The following is a 26,489-nucleotide window of genomic DNA, read 5'->3' as shown; positions in this document are numbered from 1 at the left end:
GTGCATATCTCTGCCAACTAGAGATCCATTTTCTATCACTACTGCATACGTGTCAATACGAAGGTTTCCAGTGTGAAAATGGTGTATAGTAAAATGTTTTAAAACATGTAGTGCCAAGGAAATAGGCAATTTATTTTATTTGAATTGTACTGCATATATATTAAGTTGTTTGAGTGCTATGTTACATAGACAAGTATTTGTTTCGTTTATTTTCTGGTTATTTGAAATTAATAAACAAGTGTTCATTAATGCAAATGGTTATAGTTCAAGCTAAACCAGATGCACAGCAAATGAGAATCCGTTTCAAGAGTTTGATTAAGGAGATCAAACTCAAGCCTCACTTGAGATTGTACAGTAGACGACTTTAGTTGAAAAGGTGATCTAAAAACAATTACATTGTGCTAAGCTAAACCATTTACTTAGTTTGCCAGAAAATGCCTTGCTGCCATAAACTAAGGGGATCATGAAACTGACTTTATTCAATCACATCAGGCAATGGCTTCCAGAAATAGTCATGCAAGTTATTCATCAGTTAGTGATCCCAAAACTTAAGGAGTTTAATTTTGGTTTTCATGAGATCAGATGCAATTTATATATTCGTCTTTATCTTCAAAACAAACTCCTTGATATTGGTATGAGGGAGCCCTCGCTATATATTGCAATTGGCAGGTCACCACCAGTAAATGAAGGAAAGTAGAGCAATCCAAACATTTCCTCCCAACAAAGTCTTTATTTTCTTCAACACAATATAGAACAGCCAGCACGTTTCGTTCACCACTTGTGAATTTCCTCAGGGCTGCAAAGGAAAAACATATATAAAATACTCGTAGCTCTCATTTACAATGTCATACATCATTATCATTTCAACAGATAAGCAACTGAACAATACATCTAGACAATTAAGGAAAGTGATACAAATAAAAACCGTACCAACATACATCAATACAATACTAAAGATGAAAAATGTAAATGTATACCTTACCCTCTAAACATATTAAATTGTGTTAAAGACATCAATCCACATGAAACATAAACCAATAAGACACAAAAACAAAAAAACAAAAAATGTAATACTACTGTAGTCCCTTAAGACACTTCTTCAACAGCCTTATTGTTTCTATAAACTAAATTTGGGTGTGCTTACTGAGCGATTCATATATTATAATCATCATTAGTTAAATATATTTTCTCCTCATCATAATAACTAGTACTTGTTCATTGATAGAAACCAGGAGAGGCCTTGAATAGTTAAGACTTGGGCATATCATCTAGCCCAATAGGATCAACCCAGGAGGTACAGTAGCCCCTTATGTTTTCATGGTATCTTAACAGTAAATTTATTTTAAATATTTTTGACCTCACACTGAGACAAGGTAAAATAAATCGGGAGATATATTCTCACCCAAGAAATAGTTCCATTTATGTACCATCAATGTTTCAAAGTAATGTGAGACGTTGAAGTCATCAGGTGTATCCACAACCCCAAATATTCCATTGGAATGTCCCACTATGTAAATGTAGTAGCTCATAAAAATTGTTTACAAAAAATCATTTAAAGTGTAACTGTCTTTTAATCCATCCCTACCGACCCTTTGACTCAATACACATGTAACTGAGCACCATAGCACTAAAATTCTCAAAATTGGAGAAAATAACAAGTAAGTTGCCATTCAATCATACAAACACAGGAATAAGGTCACAATGCTCAAAACCCCAGAATTGATGCACCAACGTGCAACTTAAAACATATTAGCACCAAAATATAAAGTGTCCTTCCGAAACTGCATGGCTTGCACTGCATAATAATCATCTCAAAGCTAACGTGTTTGGAACACACTTACATTTAAAGTTCAGCCATTTTTAAGAGAAACATTCATTATTTTACAATGATTCTTTTTTCAAAAAAGGATAACTTTTTTCTGTAGTCAAAATAGACATTGCTTTAGACCAAATGTAAAATCGTAAAGGTCATAGTATGAAAACAGTGCGACATTAGAGGTTAGCTCAATCGTGTAAGCTAAATCACACTCCTAACAAAGCAAAATTAAGCCTTTCCCTGGAGATAAGGAAGCCCCTCACTAAATAACAAATCACCAACAAGTATCCCCATCCAAAAATCTAACATGTCACTTCAAATCCCAGAATCAAAATCATATACGTAACGGCTCACCGATTCAATGTATAGCAACTCTCCCAAGCCATAAAAAGCCATTCACAGACACTCTAACCACTCGTTATAATGCAGTAGATTATCTCATGTTAAACCCACCAGACATAAATCTAATGACATAGATAGCCCAACATATGGAAACAAACACCTCCCTTCAAAATATTCTCATAGTTAAAATAAACTCTACTGTGTTTCAGTTTAGCGAGCGCCATTCCAATAGTAAATGTGCAGCCTTATTCCAAATGTAACTCCTAAATTTAATTTAAAAAATGAAGAGATTAGACATGCAAGCATCAAGTGGAGTCATAAGTCAGATTCTAACCAATTATCAGTTCCACTTGATAGCATCAGGTGGAGGTGATTTAGCCCCCTACTCCACATGATCCCTGAGTATAGATGCATAGACATAACCATTCATCAGCATACATAAACGTGAACACAGAACATAATTATCCAGATAAATATAACCTATAGTTATATTCCCCATAAGTTTAAAAAAGAGAATTTTATATTTATTAAACTTGCAACTGCATATGAACCTGAAAAGAATAGCGGTCATCATAAAATGAATTCCCGGTGCTGTACTCCATCTCAACCCTATAATAAAATAAAATCAATATAGATATGTGGTCATACCCATTACTCAACATAAATGGAAATTAGGCACAAACCCACATTTTCAACTCCAAATGTAACTGCACACCAAACATCACCCACAAATCGCACTGGCAACCACAAGTTGAAATCCAAAATTTAATTTAAGAAACAAAGAGATTATGCATAGTCAAGCATCAAGTAAAGTCATAAGTCCACTTTATAGCATCGAGTGGAGGTTATTTAGCCCCCCTACTAAACAGGATCCCTGAGTGTGGATGCATCGATATACCCATTATTCAACACACATGAGAGTGGACACAGAACATAACTGTCCAAATAAATATAACCACTAGTTATATTGCCCATACAGTCACTTAAGAAATCTAAAAAAAGAGATTTTTATATTTATTAAACTCGCAACTGCATATGAACCTGACAAGAATAGAGGCCGCAATAAAATTCATTTCCGGAGTTATACTCCATCTCAACCCATATTCTAGAGGTTGAATGGCTGTGTTCCAACAGGTACACATAATAAAGATATTAAAGGAAATAATGGAACTCATTCTCAGTATTATGCCCCATCTCAACACAACAGAGACGACTGATCAAACCTACTTTATTTCATCTCAATGTTAGGTCCCTATTGCCACCCCTAACATTCTGGGAAACATGATCGATCTCATGAAACCAGACATCCACCTGACCTGCATGCTGCTCAACCAAATGTGTGGTCATAGGGTACTTATTATCCCTATTTCGTATGGCACATATGTATTCCTGTATCTGTGTTTTGAGGGGTCTCACTGTACTGCTAACATCAAACCACATCTGCTGCCAATGACATGTCACAAATTTAGTTTTACAATTGATATAGTGTTGAATGCTATAATTACATCCCGTACTGTAACTAAATTGTTTTGTTTGTTTTTGCCATACTCACACATATTGCACTTACTATATGTGTAAAATCCTTTATTTATTTCACTCAACCAAGTGTTGGTAACTCCAGAGTCCATTACATAGCTGGGGCAAAGCAAATCCCTTATTGTTCTACCCCTATGACATGTTACCCTGGGTTTAAAGGTGATGTTTTCCTTAATTCCCGGAATATCTAAGAGGAGATGCCAATGTTTCCTAGGGATTTTGTAAATATCATTGCTCATTTTGGTGTATTGGGTGGTAAATACCAAGTTATAATCAGTATTCTTCATATTCCTCTGACTCTTACCCAAGGTAATAGTCCTGGATAACTCTTGTATTCTTTTCTTAGTTCTCTGTAAGTTTCTATGTTCATAACCTCTCGCTGAAAATAGTTGCTTGGCCATATGTATATGTTCCATAAATGTTTCAGTTTCACTGCAGTACCATTTCCCCATATGGAATATTATTTATTGCAGACCTGGGGTGGGCACTAGTCACATGAAGAACACTATTACAAGCAGTGGTCTTTCTAAACGATGTACTGTGGAGCTATCCCTGTTCAATGTAGAAGTGGAGGTCCAGGAAATCTATCTTCTCTCTGCAAAGGCCATAGTCAAGGGTACTTTGTATGGATTGGCATTTAAATAGTTCAAATACTCCATCATTTGATCAGTCGTCCCTTTCCAGAGTACCATGATATCATCAATGTATCGCCCCCAAAAGACAATATAATCCATCCACCCAGAAGCACCTCTACCTCAGGCATGATCCCTCTCCCACCAGCCCATGAACAAGTCGGCGTATGAGAGAGCAAACCTTGAATTCATCGCTGTCCCTTGCTTTTGATGGTACCAGCGTCCATTATGTAGAAATAAATTTTTTGACAAAATGATATCAATCATCTCCAAAATCATTTTATTATGTTCAAGCCAATTCGCTATATTAGTGTGCAGAAAGAATTCTACTGCCTGGATACCAAATGCCTTTTTTATACAAGTATAAAGGCCTTGGCACGGTGACACTGATAATGTAACTCATAACAAGTGGCCGAACTATAAACAAGGCAGCCATCTTAGAAGAAATAAATAATTAAATGGGCTAAGACAGAGCAAGCTGAGTAGGTTAAAAGTCACTAGGGGATGGGGGCACAAGTCTACAAGCCAGAGGCTAAGCTAACTCCTGTTATCCCATTAAAACGAACTAGGATTCACTACACCCTCCCCATTGCTGTCACAGGTATAATGAAGGTACAGGAACCCAAATGCTAAAAGTTGCTTCTGAACTAAAAGCTAACACCAAAAACAAGCTAAAAAAGCATTTCCATGTGTTAAAAATATGTTAAAACAAATCTGTTAAAATACATACAGAGATGTTAATGTCAACTATGACAAGTACAGCGTGCAACAGCAAATGTCAATTTAAATGCATAATTTGGAATCGGGAATGGCAAGTCAATTCATCAAATTATTTGTTATACGCATGATCTTGAAGAATGTCATCGAAGTCACCAATCAAAGATCTAAAAAATGAGTCAACATCGTCCGAAGTGAAGTCGAGTGCTGGGCGGACAAACGGATCCACAGAGCAGAAGTGAGATGTATTTCCTGGTGTATCGTTATCCGTTGCAGTGTCCTCATCCATGGCAGATGGAAGGCTCATAGGTAGCCTCGTGGAGCAACATCAGTCTCAAGGGGCATGAGTGTGTCTGAACCCTCATCGGGGACATCAGCAGTTCGTGGTCCACAGGAGATGTCGGTGCAACAGCAAGACAGACCATAGGCAGATGTTCAAAGAGACACCAAATGCAGCGGAAGACTGGTTGTACACACCAAAGAAGTGGCCGAAATGACAACGACCAGTCAAGCTCCAGTTCCACCAGCAAAGGTGCACTGAAGATCCGAACCATGCGCTCATGGCACAGTGGAGTTGGCGGGAGCGGCTCCATAGCTCTGCGTTGCTGGAAAGAAACAACCACTGCGAATCAGAAGAAATAGCAGCAGTAGTCCGCCAATCAAAGCCAAAATAATTGGAAAGCCACCAAACACACTTGAAAAGAGAGAATGGATGGCTGATGGGATGACTCCGAAGACAGTCTGGAAGATGGAGACAAAACCAGACCCGACAGCCTTAAAGAAATGAACAATCCCCGTGGTGCTCGAAGCATTGAATATTCTGGATACCAGCTCTCCAAAGTGTTTGGGGAAATTGGTATGTAAAAGGGATTGTATCTCAGCTGATGATCTCACAATCTGGAGAGCATACGTCTCTTTTGCGGATGTCAAGGCGACCTGTTTCTGAAACAATAGCTCCTTTAGCCTACTCAGCTTGTCATAGTTCACATTAATAGAATCTATGTGGGGACACATGTCAGATACTTTTTTCTCTCGTGTGGGGGGTAACAAAACATGTCCACAACACGTAACGACCTTCGTGACCGAGATTGCGTAGGCAATTCCAGGTTGCATGCCGCAACAGCTTTGATCGTTCAGTACCACATAACTTCCATTGGAAAGTACATGAAACACTGGACGAATCAAGGGGACGGGAGTACCCTTCAGAAAACAGGCCAAATTCGCGACTCCCGCATTGCAAAGACCGTGAAGAGACACCTGTTTGCATATCATAGAATGACGAACAGCAGTCTCACATAAGCTTCCGCTAAGAAAGACCTCCCTTTTGCCGTTCAGATATCTATAGTCAAAGGGCAACTCCCACTCTTCCTTAATAAAGCTATCTCCTAGTTGCTCATATCGTCCCACTGCAAGAGGTTTCAGGCAGCTCGAGAAACGAAAGGTCGAAATCGGTAAATTAATAATGCAGTGTAAGAGCCAGATAGTTGAAGGACTCTCTGCTACCGTGAAGGGCAACTTATCTAATTTCTCTACTTGAAGCAGGGTGAAACTAGCCTCCCTTTTAGCCATTGTCTCTTGTTCCCTGGAAAAATTAAAAGCAGTGAAGAATTCACTCCCATTAATATGCTTCCATGGAATGTGGCCACTTTTCAGTGTCTGCAACGTCCAACCTAGCTGCATGATGGAACGTAGCTGTGTTTGCCATGATATAACCGGGACAAGTCTGTCTTGAGTGATATCAATAGCAGACAACACTATATTTGATAGTGAATAAATCCTGTTGGACAGTGTATTTATGCCATTGTCGACAACAGCTAATGTTTTTTCCAAATTTTCCTTATCTAGTTGCCTTAAATGGGCCGCAGCCTCAATTTGGGAAAGTTTCCAAATTTCATTGTACATAGCATATAAAAACCTTTTTGAGCGCTGTTTTCTAGGACCCAGCAGAAAATCCTGCAAGTCTATACTGTCAGTAAGAGTGTTCAGGTGTTTCTTAACTGCGGCTAACGTGTTCGTTTGCACCCATTGCTGGCACAGCTTACCCACAGTATGGGGGTCATTCTGACCCTGACGGCTGGTGGCCGCCAGGGCCACCGACCACGGGATCACCCCCAATAGGCTGGCGGTGCTCCCACGAGCATTCTGACCGCGGCGGTTCAGCCGCAGTCAGAAGCGGAAAGTCGGCGGTCTCCCGCCGACTTTCCGCTGCTCGGGGGAATCCTCCATGGCGGCGGAGCGCGCTCCGCCGCCATGAGGATTCAGACACCCCCTACCGCCATCCTGTTCATGGCGGGAAACCCGCCATGAACAGGATGGCGGTAGGAGGTGCCGTGGGGCCCCTAGGGGCCCCTGCAGTGCCCATGCCAATGGCATGGGCACTGCAGGGGCCCCCGTAAGAGGGCCCCAAAAAGTATTTCAGTGTCTGCTTTGCAGACACTGAAATACGCGACGGGTGCAACTGCACCCGTCACACCCCTGCAACTACGCCGGCTCAATTCTGAGCCGGCGTCCTCGTTTCAGGGGCATTTCCTCTGGGCCGGCGGGCGCTCTTTTGGAGAGCGCCCGCCGGCCCAGAGGAAATGTGTGAATGGCCGCCGCGGTCTTTTGACCGCGGTGCGGTCATTTGGCGGCGGGACTATGGCGGACGGCCTCCGCCGTCCGCCATAGTCAGAATCAGGCCCTATATGTTGTAACTACACCTGTATGTTGACACGATATAAAGCGAGGGTCTGGCCTGTTGATTGAAAAAACCCCTGAAGAGTTCAAGAAACGCCTTTGACACTCATTAGTGTCGGTGGGCCATACCAACCACCCGCCGGGACTGGAAAGTGAAGAATTATAAGTACCAGCCTTAACCATTGCATCTAGCATGTCCTCTGTGACATTAAGGAAGTGGTGCCAATCTTTAAACTTTGCCCGAGTAGGGATACTGGGTGTGTTCAGATCTTAAATTTTTGCTAACCCCAGACAGGATGTCTGCTCAATAGTGTCATTTAAGAAAATAATTTGCACAGGAATCAGGCATGCTCGAAACAAAGCCTCCCTACCCTGTGAACAAAGCCTCCCTACCCTGTATCTGCCAATCTTGCGTTCCCCATACACTTTTCAAGTCAATAGTGCTCTTCCAGTATTCGTAACCCTCAATCGAGAGCCAGGAAACAAAGGGATCTGAATAAATCAGTTTTGTATCTGTTAGCAACATTTTCCTAATTTTTGCCGGAGGTATTTTAAAATAATAGGACTCTGCTTTTCTTGTATCATGCCCAGAAAAGTATGCAAATTTATCGCTATAATACTTTGGACTCCCCACCTGTGGTGTAGAACAGTGTTCCCACTGTGTGTGGTTCAAGAGAGGCCTGTATCTAGTGGCACGGTGTAGGTAGTGATGTCCCCAATTGTTATAGCAGAACATTTCCACATATTTCATTGTATAATCATATACATCATCACTTTCAAAAACGGAATAGTCATTCGTTTCAGTTAGCATGGAATCAACTGTTTGGACATCCCAATCATCAGAGACAACATCAGGTGTAATAACATCAGACATTGAAATTTTGAACACGTATGGTATTTGAATAATTTCTGTAGGCCCGTATATATCGAATGGAACTTTGTCCCACACAATCCCATCAGTAATTGGTATTGCTGTAATATTTACAGAGGACAAATCTCTTCGGACCTTATGTGAAGAATGATGTGGTGTTAAAACTTCATCAACAGGCTCCACTGAGGAGCGATCAGTAATATAGTGACCATTTATGAGCAAAAAGAAAACAGTCACAAAACCAATCCATAAAAATAATGCAATGGGTAGATCAAATAGTTCTTTTTAAGCCATCGATACAGCTTACTACTTTTTGAAATATTGTCAATCACTGTAGAGGATGAATCTGAAGAAAAATCATCAATGTCAATGAAATAGCCAGAGGTAGTCTCTGCAAGCACAGGAGCCGGTGTATTCTGATCCACCGCACGTGGAGGCTCTTGGTAGACAACATCATTAGTCGTGGAAGTGTTTGTGTAAAATACAGCCAAATCTTGAAGCAGGGTAGTCACTGAAGACGTGACTGGAACCAACAAAAGTTCATTTTCCGCCCTCCCCATGGTCGAGGAAGTGTCTGGAACAGCAGTTGACATTGTTGCATAGTCTGTAGTAGTGATGTTCATCCTACTATGTAGATGGATGTCCTGTTGGGTAGTGAGAGGGGATCGGGAACCACCCAAGGGACCTCCTGGTCTACTGTGAAGGATCGGCCACATGGTGTAATTTGATGTCGTCTATGGAGATGAATCTGTTCGTCTTAGAACCAGACAGTGGTGGTAAGATGACAGTCCTGGTGCCTTTTATTCCCAAGACTGGTACCGGTGCTCTGTATGATGGACCGAACTCCTTCTTCACAGCGATCTTCTCACTAACCAGATCACCAACTTTAGGAATCCAGCCAGTTGAAGTTTTCGCCAATTCCCTTATTCCTAAGGTGGCAGCACTTGTAGATGATTTATCATCACAAAATTGTTGAAGCTCCTGTAAAACAGTGAGACGTTCTTTTATGTCAAATGGTGTTTCTGCTGCCACCATACCAGGGGGATCAAGATCTGGTACATGCATAGGTATCCCAAAGAGAACCTCATATGGAGAGCGTCCCCCCAAGGACCGTCTTGGCAGATTATTCAGTGCTCTCTGGACCCCATATAGGTGGTGTAACCAACTGCGGCCTGAACCTAATACTCGAGCTGTTAAGGACTGCTTTAGATCACGATTCCGCCTCTCCACGACCGAATTTCCCTCGGGATGGTAGGGTGAGGAGTAATGGAGTTCAACACCCATCGTCCCCATGGTGTCCCTGAATGCCTTAGAGGCAAATGCAGGGCCCTGGTCCGAATGGAATGCTGCAACCGCATATGTGCCGATAAAGATCAGCAAATCTTTTATAACAGTCCGGGCGTCAGCTGACCGCTGTGGCCATACCTACAGGAATCTAAAACAGGAATCCACAGCCTCTAAAACGTATTTATATGCACCATCAGGCTGTAAGGGACCACAATGGTCTAGGTACACACACTGAAGTGGCTTGTCAGACACTAAGAGGGATGTCTGAGGAGGGCGTTTGATATTAGAGCCCTTAATCTGCTGGCAAATGTCACAGCAAAGGACATACTGCTTAGTTTGTCTGCATAGACCAGGCCACCAGTAGCGTTGCTGTAGAATTGTTATTGTGGCCTGTATACCAGCATGTGCAGAAGCGACACCCTCATGTGCTGCTGTAATCAGCTCTAATCTCTGGTCTTCATTGGGGATCACTCGATCTCCAACCCCAGGAATCGTTGTATAAGCAACATTCTGTGCACTGATATGGTAAGTATAGTTTGTAGGGTATCCTTTCGGAAGGGGCTTGCCTGCAGCCGAAGCTTTAACGGCAATCAGTATTTCATTATCCAATCTCGTCCGAGAACGAGTCACTGCAGCCACAGAAGCCGTAGCTACTGATGCTTTGGCCGCTTCATCAACCAATGTATTACCGGCAACGTGTACTCCTACACGTTGGTGTCCTAATGTATGAACTACATGGACACACGGTAGCTTATCCTTAAGATCAGCCACCCTCCCCCACAATGTTTTGTGTTTAATGGTGTTCCCCTTTGAATCTCTAAACCCGTCCAATTTCCAATGATTGAGATATTCATTGTATGACTGGACGCAGTAATATGAGTCACAGACTATCAAAGTCTGGCTTCCTATCTCAGTATGTTCGAGCGCTAGAATAAGAGCTTTAAGCTCAGCCAACTGTGCCGTGCAGTCCCCTAAGGTCTGCGTGTAGGTATTGTGAGGGTGGAAAACTCCATCTTCCATCACTCCGCTCAAGGCTGCGCAAGCTGCTGAGTATTGATGTTTAGTACCTACAGCCGGTTGTGCTGATCTGTCAGTATATATGTTAGTATTGTAACTGTCTAGTGGCAAAATATTTAGAGGAGCGGGGTACTCTTGTTCATACTGGAGAAATTCTTGTGTTTGAAGTCTTGGATTGAATATATAATCGACATCAGTGGCGGTCAGAGACGTTGCCCATTGAATCCAACGTGGATGTAATGCCTTAGCGTTCTGAACGCTCGCTTTAGTGACAGCCTCTAAGGCCGGCACCGGGGAGACAACAATAATGCGTTTCCCCTGGGCAAGTGGCCTCTCTTTTATGACGGTCCTCTGAACGGCCATCAGAATCTTTTCTGTAGGTGCAAAACGTTGTTCAGCATTTGAATATAAATGTGATTATATGCTATCGGTATCGTGTCATCCTCATTAAAGGTGACATAAGTAAATCCAAGGGCACCAGCAATTATTCTGATGACCAAGTTTGTTTTATTGTCACGTGTGTGTGTAAGTGTTTAGCTTCTAAGATGTCCTGTTGCATGTCCCTAAGTTTGTGTGTGTGTTCAATCATCCAGCGTCTGCTAGAAAAATTGGGCTGAACTAAGTCATAAAGTGGCTTGATGCGTTCTGCATAATCTGGAATGTATTGTTCTGCCAAAATTGAAGAAACACAGTAATGACTGCAATTTCTTAAGTGTGTTTGGAGGCTGTAGTTGAGCACACCTCTCTAGAAAGTGCAGGGCCAGGCTCTTGCCCTCGTTTGATAGCTCATATCCCAGGAATAATACACTAAGAAAGGCTATCTTGCTTTTCTTAAAATTTAATTTATAAAGGAGGTCTGCAAACCCCAAAATGATCCGATCGACCCTCGCAAGATGAATGTCGAGGACGTCGTCTGTGAGATATATGTCATCCACATAGGTCAATGCCTCGGAATCAATATCATATAATATTGATGTTACACGGGCTGAAAACAGGCCTGGGCTATTTTTATAGCCTTGAGGTAAACGACAAAAGCATTTCTGAGAGCCAAACGAAAATGCACTTAGGTCCCGCCTTTCATGTGCTAAATTCTGGCAGAAAAATCCATTAGATATGTCTAATGTAGTTTTATATTTTTTTACGCACTATATTGTTTATCAGTGCTGTGCTGTGTGAATTTTGTATAGCATACGTGCGTGTATGACTATTTAAGTGTCTATAATCAACTACTATTCTATATGAATGATCTGGCTTTGCAACGGGGAATAATGGATTATTCATTGCAGACGTACAGGGCTCAATTACTCCCTGGTACTCAAGTTGTGATAGGATCTCCTTTACCAGAGCTTTCGCTTCATGTTTAACAGGGTATTGTGGCTGCGGTTGGGGTGTAGACCTAACGGGAAAATTATGACAAGGAGACTCCTTGTCCCAACCTACATGATTGCGGTATAGTGCAGGTGCATGCGCTAAAGCCCATTCAGCAGCATAGGCTCCTTTTGCTGCTTCCGGAACAAGATCGGAGAAAGAAGGCAAAATGACATCTTCCCCATTCGGGAGCTTGCGGACGTGTTCAGGTGGCCAGTCTCTCTCGGCCAATAGGATATCACTAGTAAGTTCATCCCAAAATATTACACTAATAGTGCGCTTCACGTCTCCCTCTATCTGAATTTTTAAATCATAAACCCTATCGTGGGGAAGAACGCGGCCATCCGCTGTTTCAACCGTGATGTAATCGCTAGTTGCTGTCACATCCAGATGATCTTTCAGACTCTGGCGACATATCGTGACCTCTGCCGCGCTGTCTAACAGAGTCACTGCCCACCTCTTGTTCCTCAACAGCGTTCTCAATATTACTGGCATTTTTAACTGTCAGTGCTGCCACCTTCTTCTTTTTAAACTGTGGCTTTTGCTGAGGAGTCTTTTCTTCTTTTTTAATGGTAGACTGTTGTGAGTCTTTCTTTTCTTTCACATATTCCGGACGTCGATCTTGACGGCCCCCTCTCTCGCTACGTCTATCCGGTGCGTCCTGAAAGGAATGAGAGGGACGTGAATCAGTATATCTGTCAGGAGTTTTAATGTTCTCCCTATTTCTGAGATTATATCTCCTTTCGGAGTTCTCCGGGTGTGGAGAATCAGCTCTCTTATTTCTTCTTTCTTTGAAATCTTTTTGTTTGTCCCAGCGCTTCTTAGCGCCCTCTTGTGCCTGCTTCGTACCCTCCTTATGAACGGTACCTTGTAACTCCAATTTTTTAGGTTTGGCTCCCAAACTATTCCGTCCTATACAAGTATAGGTATCGGAAATTATTTTCGGTAGCTGTCTCTCTTGTTTCTGGTTTGGAGTTTCCCGGAGACGCTGGCGAATTGCCAGTGCTACCGCTTCCCCTTTAATATTACTGAGTATGATTGAGGATACAGCGTCAAAGTTACGCATTAATTTCATCCCCAAATCCAGGGCTGGTGCAGCCCCATGCTCATTTTGTATTTGTTTTAACACTTCCGGTAAATTGGCAAGTGTCAGGTTACCATGTGTGGTAGTATATATGGCAGCGAAGACTGTACCCCATGTGGCACAGTCATCCACCGAGGGAACCATCCCAAAAGGCAAGCACATAGTGAGCAATCTGTTTTTCCTGTGGTCCCGTATGGGGAAACACAGCTTCCAGATGATTCATTTTCTGGACAATCCAGAACGGTATTTTTTCCCGTTCCGTGGGCCCTTTACCCATAATAGTATGCACTGTTTGTGGATTAATCCCAGTAGCCAATTGATAACCACCAGCTACTGGCGGTGCTGTTTAGAGTAGTGGTTCCCAACCTTTTGATTTCTGTGGACCCCCACTTTAACATTAATGGAACCCAGGGACCCCCACTGAATCATCATTGGAATCCGGGGACCCCCGCCTGAGTCATTCCTGGAAGCTGGGGACCTAATTTGTCAGTATTTGTTGATATTTTTTAATTTTCTAGGCTCTCGCGGACCCCTTGAGAAGTCTTCGTGGGCCCCCAGGGGCCCCCGGACCACAGGTTGGGAACCACTGGTTTAGAGAAATGGAACACCAGCTAGGGAAAGTATTTTCCTTTTATGAATTCGAGCTCGAACAACCTACAGCTTAATTAGGTGTTACCTTTTCAGCTGAGGAGGATTCTCCCAAAGACCACGGACGTCTCTGTATAATGGTACTTAGGGTACCTGTTTGTCTGTGAGACAGTGATAGTCAGGGCATCCGTAAATTAGTGCCTAAACACCATCGTTGGTGGCGCCATGTCGTAGTTTGGACTCTTGCACTGAGCAAGACTGCTGGTTTAAGGATGACAGTACTTTTGTTAGTAGGCGACTGCGTCTTTCCTACAACAAGTCGCAACTGTTATCCCAACCTTACCGGCTCACTAGCAGCACCTCACCAGAAACACAATAGTAAAAGGTGATTTATGGCAGCCGTTTACGCATGGACTCAAAAATAAGATATCTCAGGGAGTGCCGTGGTTAAACTGAGATTACCCTTTTCTCAAAGATATTTTATGTCTCATACAAACACAGGCAATGACACAGATGCAGTAAAGTTATAATAGCTTTTTATTTAACATAACTGCTATTTGCGATAAGTTGCATGGACTGCAATGATTAGGATAATGAATAAAGCAAGTAACAGTCCTGTGAAGACGAGAGTCATTGTTACGAAGACCCCCACCATTTTGCAATACATAGAAAAGATATATGAGATGTAAGATGCCCTAATACCCTAATGTGAAAAGGCCTAACCTCCTACCTAAAGAAGAGCTGGGTTTGTTAAACCTAATCTGCCAATGCCATGTCCATGAGAGGAGCCCCCAACCCTCTTTACCTTGGAATGAGGTCCTATCTCAGACTCCGCAGGGACACGAAGACTGGGTCAGCGTCAAGACGACTGCAGCATCGGTATCTGCGATGGTGGCGATGCCCTCTGGTCGGAATCCCTCTGATTATCTGTCTAAAGTGTGATGTATTTATACAGATCTACAAGGTCCCCTTATGTAGGTGTATTCCTCAACAATAGATAACAGACATGCTTGGGACAGCAATTAATATCAACAATCCCTCGAAAGTATAGAGAGGGAAAATCCCTAATTGTGAACACCTACTGTTTGCTTGTCTTTGGTGCTTGATCTTGACGCCTTGGCGCTGTGACACTAATAATGTAACTCATAAAAAGTGGCCTAACTATAAACAAGGCAAGAAGAAATAAATAATTAAATGGGCTAAGACAGAGCAAACTAAGTAGGTTAAAAGTCACTAGATGACGGGGGCACGAGTCTACAAGCCAGAGGCTAAGCTAACTCCTGTTATCCCAGTAAAACGAACTAGGATTCACTACAATCCAATGTTACAAACATAAGGTCCTCCGACCACACCACATCCTCAAATTTGTTCAAAATATCTTTACTGTCCTTGATGTAGGAATGTAGATTATGAACTAAAGGTTGCAAGAATGTGTTATCATATTCTGATAATCGTTCAGTGGCCTACCCGGAGCGAAAGGGACACCCCTTATGAATCTTTGGCAAGATGTAAATGCAAGGGAATCTGGGATTTTTAACCTGTAAATCCCAATATTCATCATCTGAGAGTAAACAACTCTCTACCCACACACTAAGGGCCTGATTCTGACCCCGGCGGTTCCTTACCGCCGGGGCCAGGGTCGGCGGGAGCACCGCCAACAGGCTGGCAGTGCCCCGCGGGGCATTCTGACCGCGGCGGTTTTGCCGCGGTCAGAAGTGGAAAACTGGCGGTCTCCCGCCGGTTTTCCGCTGCCCTGGGAATCCCCCATGGCGGCGCAGCTTGCTGCGCCGCCATGGGGGATTCTGACAGCCCATACCGCCATCCTGTTCCTGTCGGTTCTCCCGCCAGGAACAGGATGGCGGTATGGGTTGTCGTGGGGCCCCCTGCAGTGCCCATGCCAATGGCATGGGCACTGCAGGGGCCCCCGTAAGAGGGCCCCACTTTGTATTTCAGTGTCTGCATTGCAGACACTGAAATACGCGACGGGTGCCACTGCACCCGTCGCACCTTCCCACTCCGCCGGCTCAATTTTGAGCCGGCGTCCTCGTGGGAAGGGTCTTTTGCACTGGGCTGGGGGGCGGCCTTTTGGCGGTCGCCCGCCAGCCCAGTGCAAAAGCCAAAATACCCTCAGCGGTCTTTCGACAGCGGAGCGGTATTTTGGAGGGGGGAAGTCTGGCGGGCGGCCTCCGTCGCCCGCCAGACTCAGAATGACCGCCTAGGTCTCATGTTAATAAGGGAAGTGACTTCTTTCATGGGGTTAAAGGTTATTGATTCATAACAATTAGTGTGTCCTAACTGTCTATCAATCTCCTGTAGATAATCTCTTTTATCCATAATGACCACATTACCACCCTTGCCAGCTTCTCCTATTACTATTGAATCATTTCTCTTCAAATTGTTCAGCGCCTCCCTCTCACTGAATGTTAAATTGTAGGATCCACGATTTCTCCCACGATGTCCTTCATACAGTTTATATAAATCCTTCCTGACTCTATCATTAAAAATATCTATGTACTGATGGGTTCCTTTCGGGATAAATTTTGATTTTTCTTTCAGACCACTGTTAATACATAGATACTCAGTTATATCTAAACTAACCACCAACCTCTCCAAAGGGATTGTGTCATTGTCTGTAACAGAAAGTAGTAGCTGTAAATCACATCAATCAGATACAGTGTGCTTAGGGGGTTGAAGTTGTTCCTCTGGAGGACGGGGCAGCCTAGGGGATACATGGAAATGATTTCTTAATTTTAATACATGTGTAAATGTATACAAATCCAATACCACATCCAAAGAATCACCAACTTGTGTGAGACAAAAACCCAAAACTTTAACAAGGACACTTCCTTCAAATTCCGTTAGTGTGTAATTAGAGAGATTGACTATTTGTAAGTCCCTAGTTGCATTTTCAGTGTCTCCTTCAACCACTGCCTCAACACCCAAATGTATTATTTATTAACTCTTCTTGGACTGTGTTTGAACACTTGGCCCTGTCAAATCTCTTTTTCTTCCTCTTATTTCTGCCAGTCCAGGTCTTTGCTCCTTTTTTGTCTGTTTATTGCCTAATCTCAGACTTTCCATTTCCATTAAGAATGTTGATTGGTCATGACCCTTGGAGGTGGTGGCACCAGTACGTAAATGGAACTATTTCCTTGTCTCAGTGTGGGGTCAAAAATCTTTAAAATAAATATACTGTTAAGGTATCATGAAAACATAAGGGGCTACTGTACCTCCTGGACTGATCCTATTAGGATAGATATTATGCCCAAGTCCTTACTATTCAAGGCCTCTCCTGGTTAATATCAATGAAAGGGTACTAGTTACTTTGATGAGGAGAAAATATATTTAAATAATGATGATTATACTATAGGAATCGCTCAGTTAGCACACCCAAATGTAGTTTATAGAAACAATAAGGCTGTTGAAGAAATGTCATAAGGGATTTCGGCAGAATGACATTTTTTGTTTTTTTGGTTTTGTGTCTTATCGGTTTATGTTTCATGTGGATTGATGTTTTTAACATGACTTAATATGTTTAGAGGGTAAAGTATATATTTAAATGTTTCATCTTTAGTACTGTATTGATGTATGTTGATACCGTTTTTACTTGTATCACTATCCTTAATTGTCTAGACGTATTGTTCAGTTGCTTATCTGTCAAAATGATTATGATGTACAACATTGTAAATGAGAGCTATGAGTATTTTATATATATTTGTCCTTTGCAGCCCTGAGGAAGTTCACAGGTGGTGAACGAAATGCTTTGGCTGTTCTCTGTTTTGTTGAAGAAAATAAAGACTTTGTTGGGACGACACGTTTGGATTACTCTACTTTCCTTTAATTACTGTTGGTGCCCTGCCAATTGTAATATACAGACTTTGGACCCTCCTTTTGGGTTGCACCTTGGGAGCAGCAAGTGCCTTGGTTGGGGCACGACACAGCAACATTTGTGGGAAAAGGTGGAGGTGTGTAGGAGGCTGGACTGGCTTGTAGTGAGTACCAAGGGGTACTTGCACCTTGCACCAGGCCCAGTTATCCCTTATTAGTGTATAGGGTGTCTAGCAGCTTAGGCTGATAGATAATGGTAGCTTAGCAGAGCAGCTTAGGCTGAACTAGGAGACGTGTGAAGCTACTACAGTACCACCTAGTGTCATATGCACAATATCATAAGAAAACACAATACACAGTTATACTAAAAATAAAGGTACTTTATTTTTATGACAATATGCCAAAGTATCTTAGAGTGTACCCTCAGTGAGAGGATAGGAAATATACACAAGATATATATACACAATAGCAAAAATATGCAGTATAGTCTTAGAAAACAGTGCAAACAATGTATAGTTACAATAGGATGCAATGGGGAAACATAGGGATAGGGGCAACACAAACCATATACTCCAAAAGTGGAATGCGAACCACGAATGGACCCCAAACCTATGTGACCTTGTAGAGGGTCGCTGGGACTATTAGAAAATAGTGAGAGTTAGAAAAATAACCCTCCCCAAGACCCTGAAAAGTGAGTGCAAAGTGCACTAAAGTTCCCCTAAGGACAAAATAGTCGTGTTAGAGGAATAATGCAGGAAAGACACAAACCAGCAATGCAAAAACTGTGGATTTCCAATCTAGGGTACCTGTGGAACAAGGGGACCAAGTCCAAAAGTCACAAGCAAGTCGGAGATGGGCAGATGCCCAGGAAATGCCAGCTGCGGGTGCAAAGAAGCTTCGACTGGACAGAAGAAGCTGAGGTTTCTGCAGGAACGAAAAGGGCTAGAGACTTCCCCTTTGGTGGACGGATCCCTCTCGCCTTGGAGAGTCGTGCAGAAGTGTTTTCCCACCGGAAGGACGCCAACAAGCCTTGCTACATGCAAATCGTGCGTTTGGCGTTTTTGGACGCTGCTGGGGCCCAGGAGGGACCAGGAGGTCGCAAATTGGACCTGAAGAGAGAGGGGACGTCGAGCAAGACAAAGAGCCCTCACTGAAGCAGGTAGCACCCGGAGAAGTGCCAGAAACAGGCACTACGAGGATGCGTGAAACGGTGCTCGCCGAAGTTGCACAAAGGGGTCCCACGTCGCCGGAGACCAACTTAGAAAGTCGTGCAATGCAGGTTAGAGTGCCGTGGACCCAGGCTTGGCTGTGCACAAAGGATTTCCGCCGGAAGTGCACAGGGGCCGGAGTAGCTTGCAAAGTCGCGGTTCCCAGCAATGCAGCCCAGCGAGGTGAGGCAAGGACATACCTCCACCAAACTTGGACTGAAGAGTCACTGGACTGTGGGGGTCACTTGGACAGAGTCGCTGGATTCGAGGGACCTCGCTCGTCGTGCTGAGAGGAGACCCAAGGGACCAGTAATGCAGCTTTTTGGTGCCTGCGGTTGCAGGGGGAAGATTCCGTCGACCCACGGGAGATTTCTTCGGAGCTTCTGGTGCAGAGAGGAGGCAGGCTACCCCCACAGCATGCACAAGCAGGAAAACAGTCGAGAAGGCGGCAGGATCAGCGTTACAGAGTTGCAGTAGTCGTCTTTGCTACTATGTTGCAGGTTTGCAGGCTTCCAGCGCGGTCAGCGGTCGTTTCCTTATCAGAAGGTGAAGAGAGAGATGCAGAGGAACTCGGCTGAGCTCATGCATTCGTTATCTAAAGTTTCCCCAGAGACAGAGACCCTAAATAGCCAGAAAAAAGGGTTTGGCTACCTAGGAGAGAGGAAAGGCTACTAACACCTGAAGGAGCCTATCAGCAGGAGTCTCTGACGTCACCTGGTGGCACTGGCCACTCAGAGCAGTCCAGTGTGCCAGCAGCACCTCTGTTTCCAAGATGGCAGAGGTCTGGAGCACACTGGAGGAGCTCTGGACACCTCCCAGGGGAGGTGCAGGTCAGGGGAGTGGTCACTCCCCTTTCCTTTGTCCAGTTTCGCGCCAGAGCAGGGGCTAAGGGGTCCCTGAACCGGTGTAGACTGGCTTATGCAGAATTGGGCACATCTGTGCCCAACAAAGCATTTCCAGAGGCTGGGGGAGGCTACTCCTCCCCTGCCTTCACACCATTTTCCAAAGGGAGAGGGTGTCACACCCTCTCTTCAGAGGAAGTTCTTTGTTCTGCCATCCTGGGCCAGGCCTGGCTGGACCCCAGGAGGGCAGCTGCCTGTCTGAGGGGTTGGCAGCAGCAGCAGCTGCAGTGAAACCCCAGGAAGGGCAGTCTGGCAGTACCAGGGTCTGTGCTACAGACCACTGGGATCAGGGAATTGTACCAACAATGCCAGGATGGCATAGAGGGGGCAATTCCATGATCATAGACATGTTACATGGCCATATTCGGAGTTACCATGGTGAAGCTACATATAGGTAGTGACCTATATGTAGTGCACGCGTGTAATGGTGTCCCCGCACTCACAAAGTTCAGTGAATTGGCTCTGAACAATGTGGGGGCACCTTGGCTAGTGCCAGGGTGCCCTCACACTAAGTAACTTTGCACCTAACCTTTACCAGGTAAAGGTTAGACATATAGGTGACTTATAAGTTACTTAAGTGCAGTGTAAAATGGCTGTGAAATAACGTGGACGTTATTTCACTCAGGCTGCAGTGGCAGGCCTGTGTAAGAATTGTCAGAGCTCCCTATGGGTGGCAAAAGAAATGCTGCAGCCCATAGGGATCTCCTGGAACCCCAATACCCTGGGTACCTCAGTACCATATACTAGGGAATTATAAGGGTGTTCCAGTAAGCCAATGTAAATTGGTAAAAATGGTCACTAGCCTGTCAGTGACAATTTGGAAAGAAATGAGAGAGCATAACCACTGAGGTTCTGATTAGCAGAGCCTCAGTGAGACAGTTAGTCACTACACAGGTAACACATTCAGGCACACTTATGAGCACTGGGGCCCTGGGTTACCAGGGTCCCAGTGACACATACAACTAAAACAACATATATACAGTGAAAAATGGGGGTAACATGCCAGGCAAGATGGTACTTTCCTACAAGGTGCGGTTGGAACATTTGGCTCACTGCTCTGGTCGGATGATATTGGAGCCCTCGCTATAGTTTGCTAACCTGAAAGCCAAGAATATATCTTTTAGCTTTCTTCTAAAATTACTACATTTGCTTTTATAGTGTTAACCACCAAGGACTTTTGTTTACATTATTTTCCAAGTGAAATACTTCATACTGAAGGCCTATTGCTGTCTTACCTAACAATATGATGTCATCTGCCTATTGCAGAATTTGTGTGTGCTGACCTACACCTTTCGGCAGACAAGATCTACCACTCACCAAAGTTTCTGCCACATAATCATTTAAACGTGTCGAGCATACACCCTTGTTTACATCTTGTGGTAGTCTAGAACCTATCAGACACTTCAGAATTATTAAGGAAACTTAAGTCACACCCAAGTATCTTGACACAAAACCTAAATGGTCCTCAATAATAACAAGGGAATATTCCAAATGCTTAATCTGAGCCATAATCGTGCTCTGCAATCCAGTCAAATGCAGTTTTCAAATCTACATGAGTATAGCAAACATTTTCTGCCTAAGACATGTTTATAATTTAATATCCACAGAGCTAATATGTGAATGAGGCTGTAACATGGAAGGCAAGGGGCTACCCAAAAAGCTCAAAGACTGCAAAAGCCGCAAAAGCAGGCAGCTAAATCCTGCTTAATCGTTCAAAGCTGTGGACATGCAAGACCTGCCTTGTAAGCACTCTAGTGGCTCTCAGCGACGCAAAGCATCACATTTACAACTATTTGCATTATTCTCAGACGACAGAGACGTATGAGGCAGATCACTGGAGATTCTTTGTCACAGGTTCTAGAATGCCTTAAACCCCACCTTCACAACAGAAGCCAATCACTGCCACTTTAAGAAGCTCCTGAAATCTGAGCTTTTTAACTATCTTTCTTTTAAAGAATTTTGATTCAAAGATAGTCAATGAAGAACAGAGACTACCCACCTTTGCTTTTCTCTCCTTAAGAGAATTTAATCTTTTCTCCTTTTTTCTTTCAATCAGATATGGTGCCTCTACTATGGGAGCAGTTCTTTACCTTTTGACTTATGTGGATCCCAATTTATCATTACTGTAACCCAGGGACCCCAATGAATCATTATTGGAGTCCAGGGAGCCCCTACTGAGTCATTAATAGAAACCGGGACCATGGCTTGAACATTGTCGATGATTTGAACCGCAAAACAATACACTAATAAATACAGAAACAAGCATTCACCTAATAAATACACAAATGATAACAGATTTGATTTAATTTGCAAACAAATATAAATGAAATATGTTTTATTTTATTTTAATAGGAATATTCTGTTTAATGCACCTGCACTGCTCCCACAAATCAATCTGAAGATACTAATGTAATTTTTAGCCTCCAATTTCAAATTCCTTGACATTTACAGTACATTTTATTTTTTTCAGTTGTACATTTAGCCACTTTATTAATCTGTTAATATTATTTAATTTTCTATGCAGTCGCAGACCCCCCGCGGAGACTTCCCAGACCCTCAGGGGTCCTGGACTACAAGTTGGGAACCACTGCTCTATGCTAGCGCTGCTCAATAGTTAGCAGGTGACATGCAGAGTTACAAAAACCCTAAATAAGCACTGTAATTTGTCACGTTATTTAAGTTTTATAAGGGCTAACGTTACTATACAAATCACATAAAAAGGATCCATTCCCACAAACTACTAAATGTGATATTATTAGTCAGTTCAATTACAAAGCAACCCTATAAGTATGTTCATACCGCGATCTGTAATGAAAAGCAGCAGGGTGATTGTTGGGGATGAGGAGGGGGGGTTAACACCTTCCTGTATATGGTATGTACTACCAGTGTTTTTCCAGATCCCTCTTCTCCATGGGGAGACTACGTCACACAACAGACGTTCACTGTGCTGTTTCCATTCACTTGACACAAACAGCTTTTTTATTGGGAAATTCCTTGTTTGTCACTTATGGGAACATGAGGTGAAGCACAAAGCTGACAGATGCATCCTGGTACCAGTGGATTTGATTCACTATGCCCAACGTCCATTTGGTATAAAGAGGCAAGTATGCCTCTGCCTTGTCCCTGAAACGGGAGGTCTACCAAGATAAGGTGACTTGGTCCCACGCTTTTTGTGTATTCCGTTTACTTCACCATTAGCAGCTTTAGAGATAAACTAACAGAATTTTGCCATATTTTTATGCCCATGTCCTCATTGATGATGCTCTTGTTTGAAATATTGTTGACTACTGAGGTATTACTTTAATTTGCAATTACTCTAACTAGGAAAATGGATGCAAAGGGAATGGTCAGATCACTACCTGGTCATCTTTATTCAAAGTCTTTCTTGTCGTGGTCTTTGCATTTCCACCTTCCCAATCTCCAACACATTACACAACCACAGTGATCTTGGTTGGTAGGCAGATGGGGAGTGGTCACCTATGGAGCTACCAAAAGTATAAGAAAAATGAAAGGCTAAGGGAGACCTGACTTGGGGTTGAGGCTTCACCTCAATTCATAAATGACTACGACGAGGGAGATTTTGACCTGGGGTAATAAAGATTATTGCAAGCCAACTCGCACTCTGCACAAAGGGGCGGGGCTAGTGATGTTTACCAGCTAATTAAAGGGGCAGGGTCTCTAATGTTACCTTCCTTTCCCTACACATGGAGTAAGGATCATTGCAGTGCTTGTTTTGCAGACTAGTTGCTGCGGCTTGAACTACATACATAGTGCTGAAAAAATAACTCTTCTGAGCCAGCTTCCTTGTTCATCTGCAAAGGCAGTACAAATTAAACGAACTAGGAATATTTGTCCCGATTGACATACGGTGGTGTTAATGCAGAGCCCTCTTTGAACTCAGGAAAGAAGCGACGGTTTGCAATAGGCAGCGCGTGAGGGCTGGGGTCCCAAGAGCTTCGGAAGAGGTGGTGTTGCTATATTTACCCTGTGTCGAGATCAGTGCTGAGGGAATTTGGTGGGCAGGGTGACGCGAGGGCCCAGTGAGGTGCAGCTGCAGAGGCAGATTACTGTTGTTTTTCTCTGCCCCATGCCATGGAGGAACTGGGGGTGCGAGCTGTGCCCGCAGAGCGCGCAGTGCAGTTGCAGCGGCTTAGGCATGCAAGGTTTACCCTCCGCCTGGCATGCACCCTATACAGGCGCTCCTACTGTCCAATCTATAAATGCGCAGAGGTGACCCCGCCCCCTTCTTCTTACCTTGGTGAGCTGGGCGATCTTTTTGCACATTTTCGTATGTATTTCTTGGCTGTACTCCTCTAGGGGGTCTTGGTGTTCGGTTTTCGAGTCGTTGCAGGTCGCTGGCGGGTGCACCATGCCGGATGCCATTGTGTTTCCCAAGATTTACAGTCCGGCTCCAGCCCTGTCCTCCTCGGGCTGGCAGTAGCTGCTGGAAGGTTTCTCGCTCCGTGGAGAGCTAGCTGAGGCGGGGCAGGCCTCACGCACAGGCTGTTCCCAGCAGCAGCCGCCTGATGACTCCACTAGCACCGGCGCTGCAAATGTCCAGACCCTTCATCAAAGCAGTCCAGACAGGGGGAAACCGTGCGCGAGGCTCCGTTACTTTTTTTTTTTTGGTTCGCTCTGTCAGAAGATATCCCTCTGATGGCCCGCGTGCTGCGAATTCCTGGGAGCACCCACCACATTATAGTATGCGGGGCACGTTGTTACACGGTCCTTTCAGGAAGGCATGGTTGAGGCACATTCCTGATTTTAAGACCCTCATTCGGCCTTCTGTTTCTGTGTGCGTTTCTGAGTTACTCTCTGCCACCGATGAAAATATTCTGGCTCTGGCGAATGCTATCGAATATATTTTTCTTCGGGAGTCTGAGAGTTTGACAGGCACTGGGTGCTGGTGTCAAAAGAAAGGCATGCTATAATGTAACAAGTAGAAACCTCAAAGACTTTTAACTTCCGCTGAAATTATCGATATCTTATATTTGACACCTCGAGTTCCCGACGGTGTGTTGAAGAACTTTAATCTTAAAAGCAAAATATTGATGGAACGGCCATGGGAACGTTTTTTGGTGTTTTTGCATCCATTATTAAGAATGTGCACATTATCTGCTGGCCCACCCCATCTTAATATCTGAATGCACGAGCGACTGAATTATGTGTATAAAAACCTATAAATGATTACCTTATTAGATAACCGTAACCCCACTCCATACCTACCAGGCTCCTTCCCTTCTCTGCTTTCACAAGGTTCAACAACCAGTCTCATCAAGCGACCTACTCACAGCAGACACCCTGATGCTGATCACCCTGTAGTGTTCTGGCCCCTAGGCCCACATGCAGCATGAAGAACGACACAGACACCACTTTTTAAGTTACTCAGCTAGCCTCGAGCACGTGCACTCTGACTCGGGCTCCATTCTTGGCAGGGTCACCTGACCAGTGATGCCAGTGTTCTGTGGGTGTGGGGTTGGTGTAAAGTCCAGCCCTCAGGAAGTGGCTGGTAAACTACTACGTGCAGAAGGGCAAGTATGTGTCCAGCATGACACTATATTCCTCCCAAGCTTTAGTAAAAATAAAACTGTAAGAACAAGCAGAAACACACGAGACACCAACTAAGTCTCTCAGCCTCGAGAGGCAGTCCGCAAGATAGGTGCAACTGGGAGTACATGGGCACCTCTATGTGCATCCATGATTTAAACCAGCTGCTGCTGGGCATAAACGCTGTGCAGATGGAGTCTGGATTCTGTGATAGCCGTTTGTTGGTCCAAGGTCCACTTACGCACTCTTACTCAGTCCTGCGTGCTCTTGGGATGACGCAGTTGGTGTCAAACAGTTCACACTTGGTGCATCAGGAGCACTGGTGGAGTCTGCTGCAAAGATACTTTGTAAGACATCCTGACTCCATGAAGGTCAATCTCACTAAGACTGGGAAGACATCTGCGGTTATTTGATGCCCTCCTCTGAAGCCCTAGTGTGTTCTGGTAACTTGTGGGTGGAGCAGCTTCTAGACTACCTCTCGTTTACAGATTCCTCACTAAGGAATTTCCTTGAGGCCCTTTTGATCGGTCACCACAGGCCCCATGGACTCTGCTGGGCTGCATGTGGGCTGTCTGCAGGCTGCTGCAGGCTCTCCAACAGAAACCACAGCCAAGTAATTCGCGCAACCGCAAGGGTGGATGATCGGTGGTCGGTGTGCTTGCCGACGGGAACCAGGTACTGGTGGGCTCTCAGATAGTCTCTGGACAATTGGTCTCACAAGTTGCTATGAGTGCTTCGTTTGTCTCTGGATGTTTTGCAGAGATAAGATTCCACTTTGGTGGTGAGATGCTCTTTCATTGGATCAGGTGATGCACATGGCAATGATGGTGTTTGTCATTAGGTAACCTGGGGGACAGGTGGTGATGACTTGCTGGAGTGAGGGTGACTGGAGGGACTTCGCAGCTACGTGACTCCTCACATAGTTGGTGCAGTTCTTCTCCTTCAGCATGTGCGATTGCTAGCAGTGATGCCATCTGCTTCAAGCAGCCAGTGACATGTGGCTGGACAGTCGCGCTGTGAAGCGCGGGGCAGGTATGTGGTTTGCGCATGCAGAAGACTAACATTCAGTA

The 26,489-nt window shown here is 44.1% G+C and overlaps 1 protein-coding gene across 2 annotated transcripts in view; it reads right to left on the bottom strand.

Moving 5' to 3' along the window:
- FAM184B (family with sequence similarity 184 member B) overlaps positions 1 to 24,477 on the bottom strand; it is a 320,510-nt gene extending 296,033 nt beyond the window's left edge. For both annotated transcript variants that reach the window (XM_069202207.1, XM_069202213.1), the window contains exon 1: positions 24,127 to 24,477. In XM_069202207.1, the coding sequence (XP_069058308.1) occupies positions 24,127 to 24,255 (129 nt within the window). In that variant the 5' untranslated portion in view covers positions 24,256 to 24,477. The remainder of the gene's footprint in view (positions 1 to 24,126) is intronic.
- Positions 24,478 to 26,489: the final 2,012 nt, after the last annotated feature.

The sequence above is a fragment of the Pleurodeles waltl genome, chromosome 1_2 (assembly GCF_031143425.1).
Source record: "Pleurodeles waltl isolate 20211129_DDA chromosome 1_2, aPleWal1.hap1.20221129, whole genome shotgun sequence".
Taxonomy (NCBI): Eukaryota; Metazoa; Chordata; class Amphibia; order Caudata; family Salamandridae; genus Pleurodeles; species Pleurodeles waltl.
Note: the sequence above shows the minus strand (reverse complement) of the source record. Positions and strands in the feature narration are given on the sequence as shown.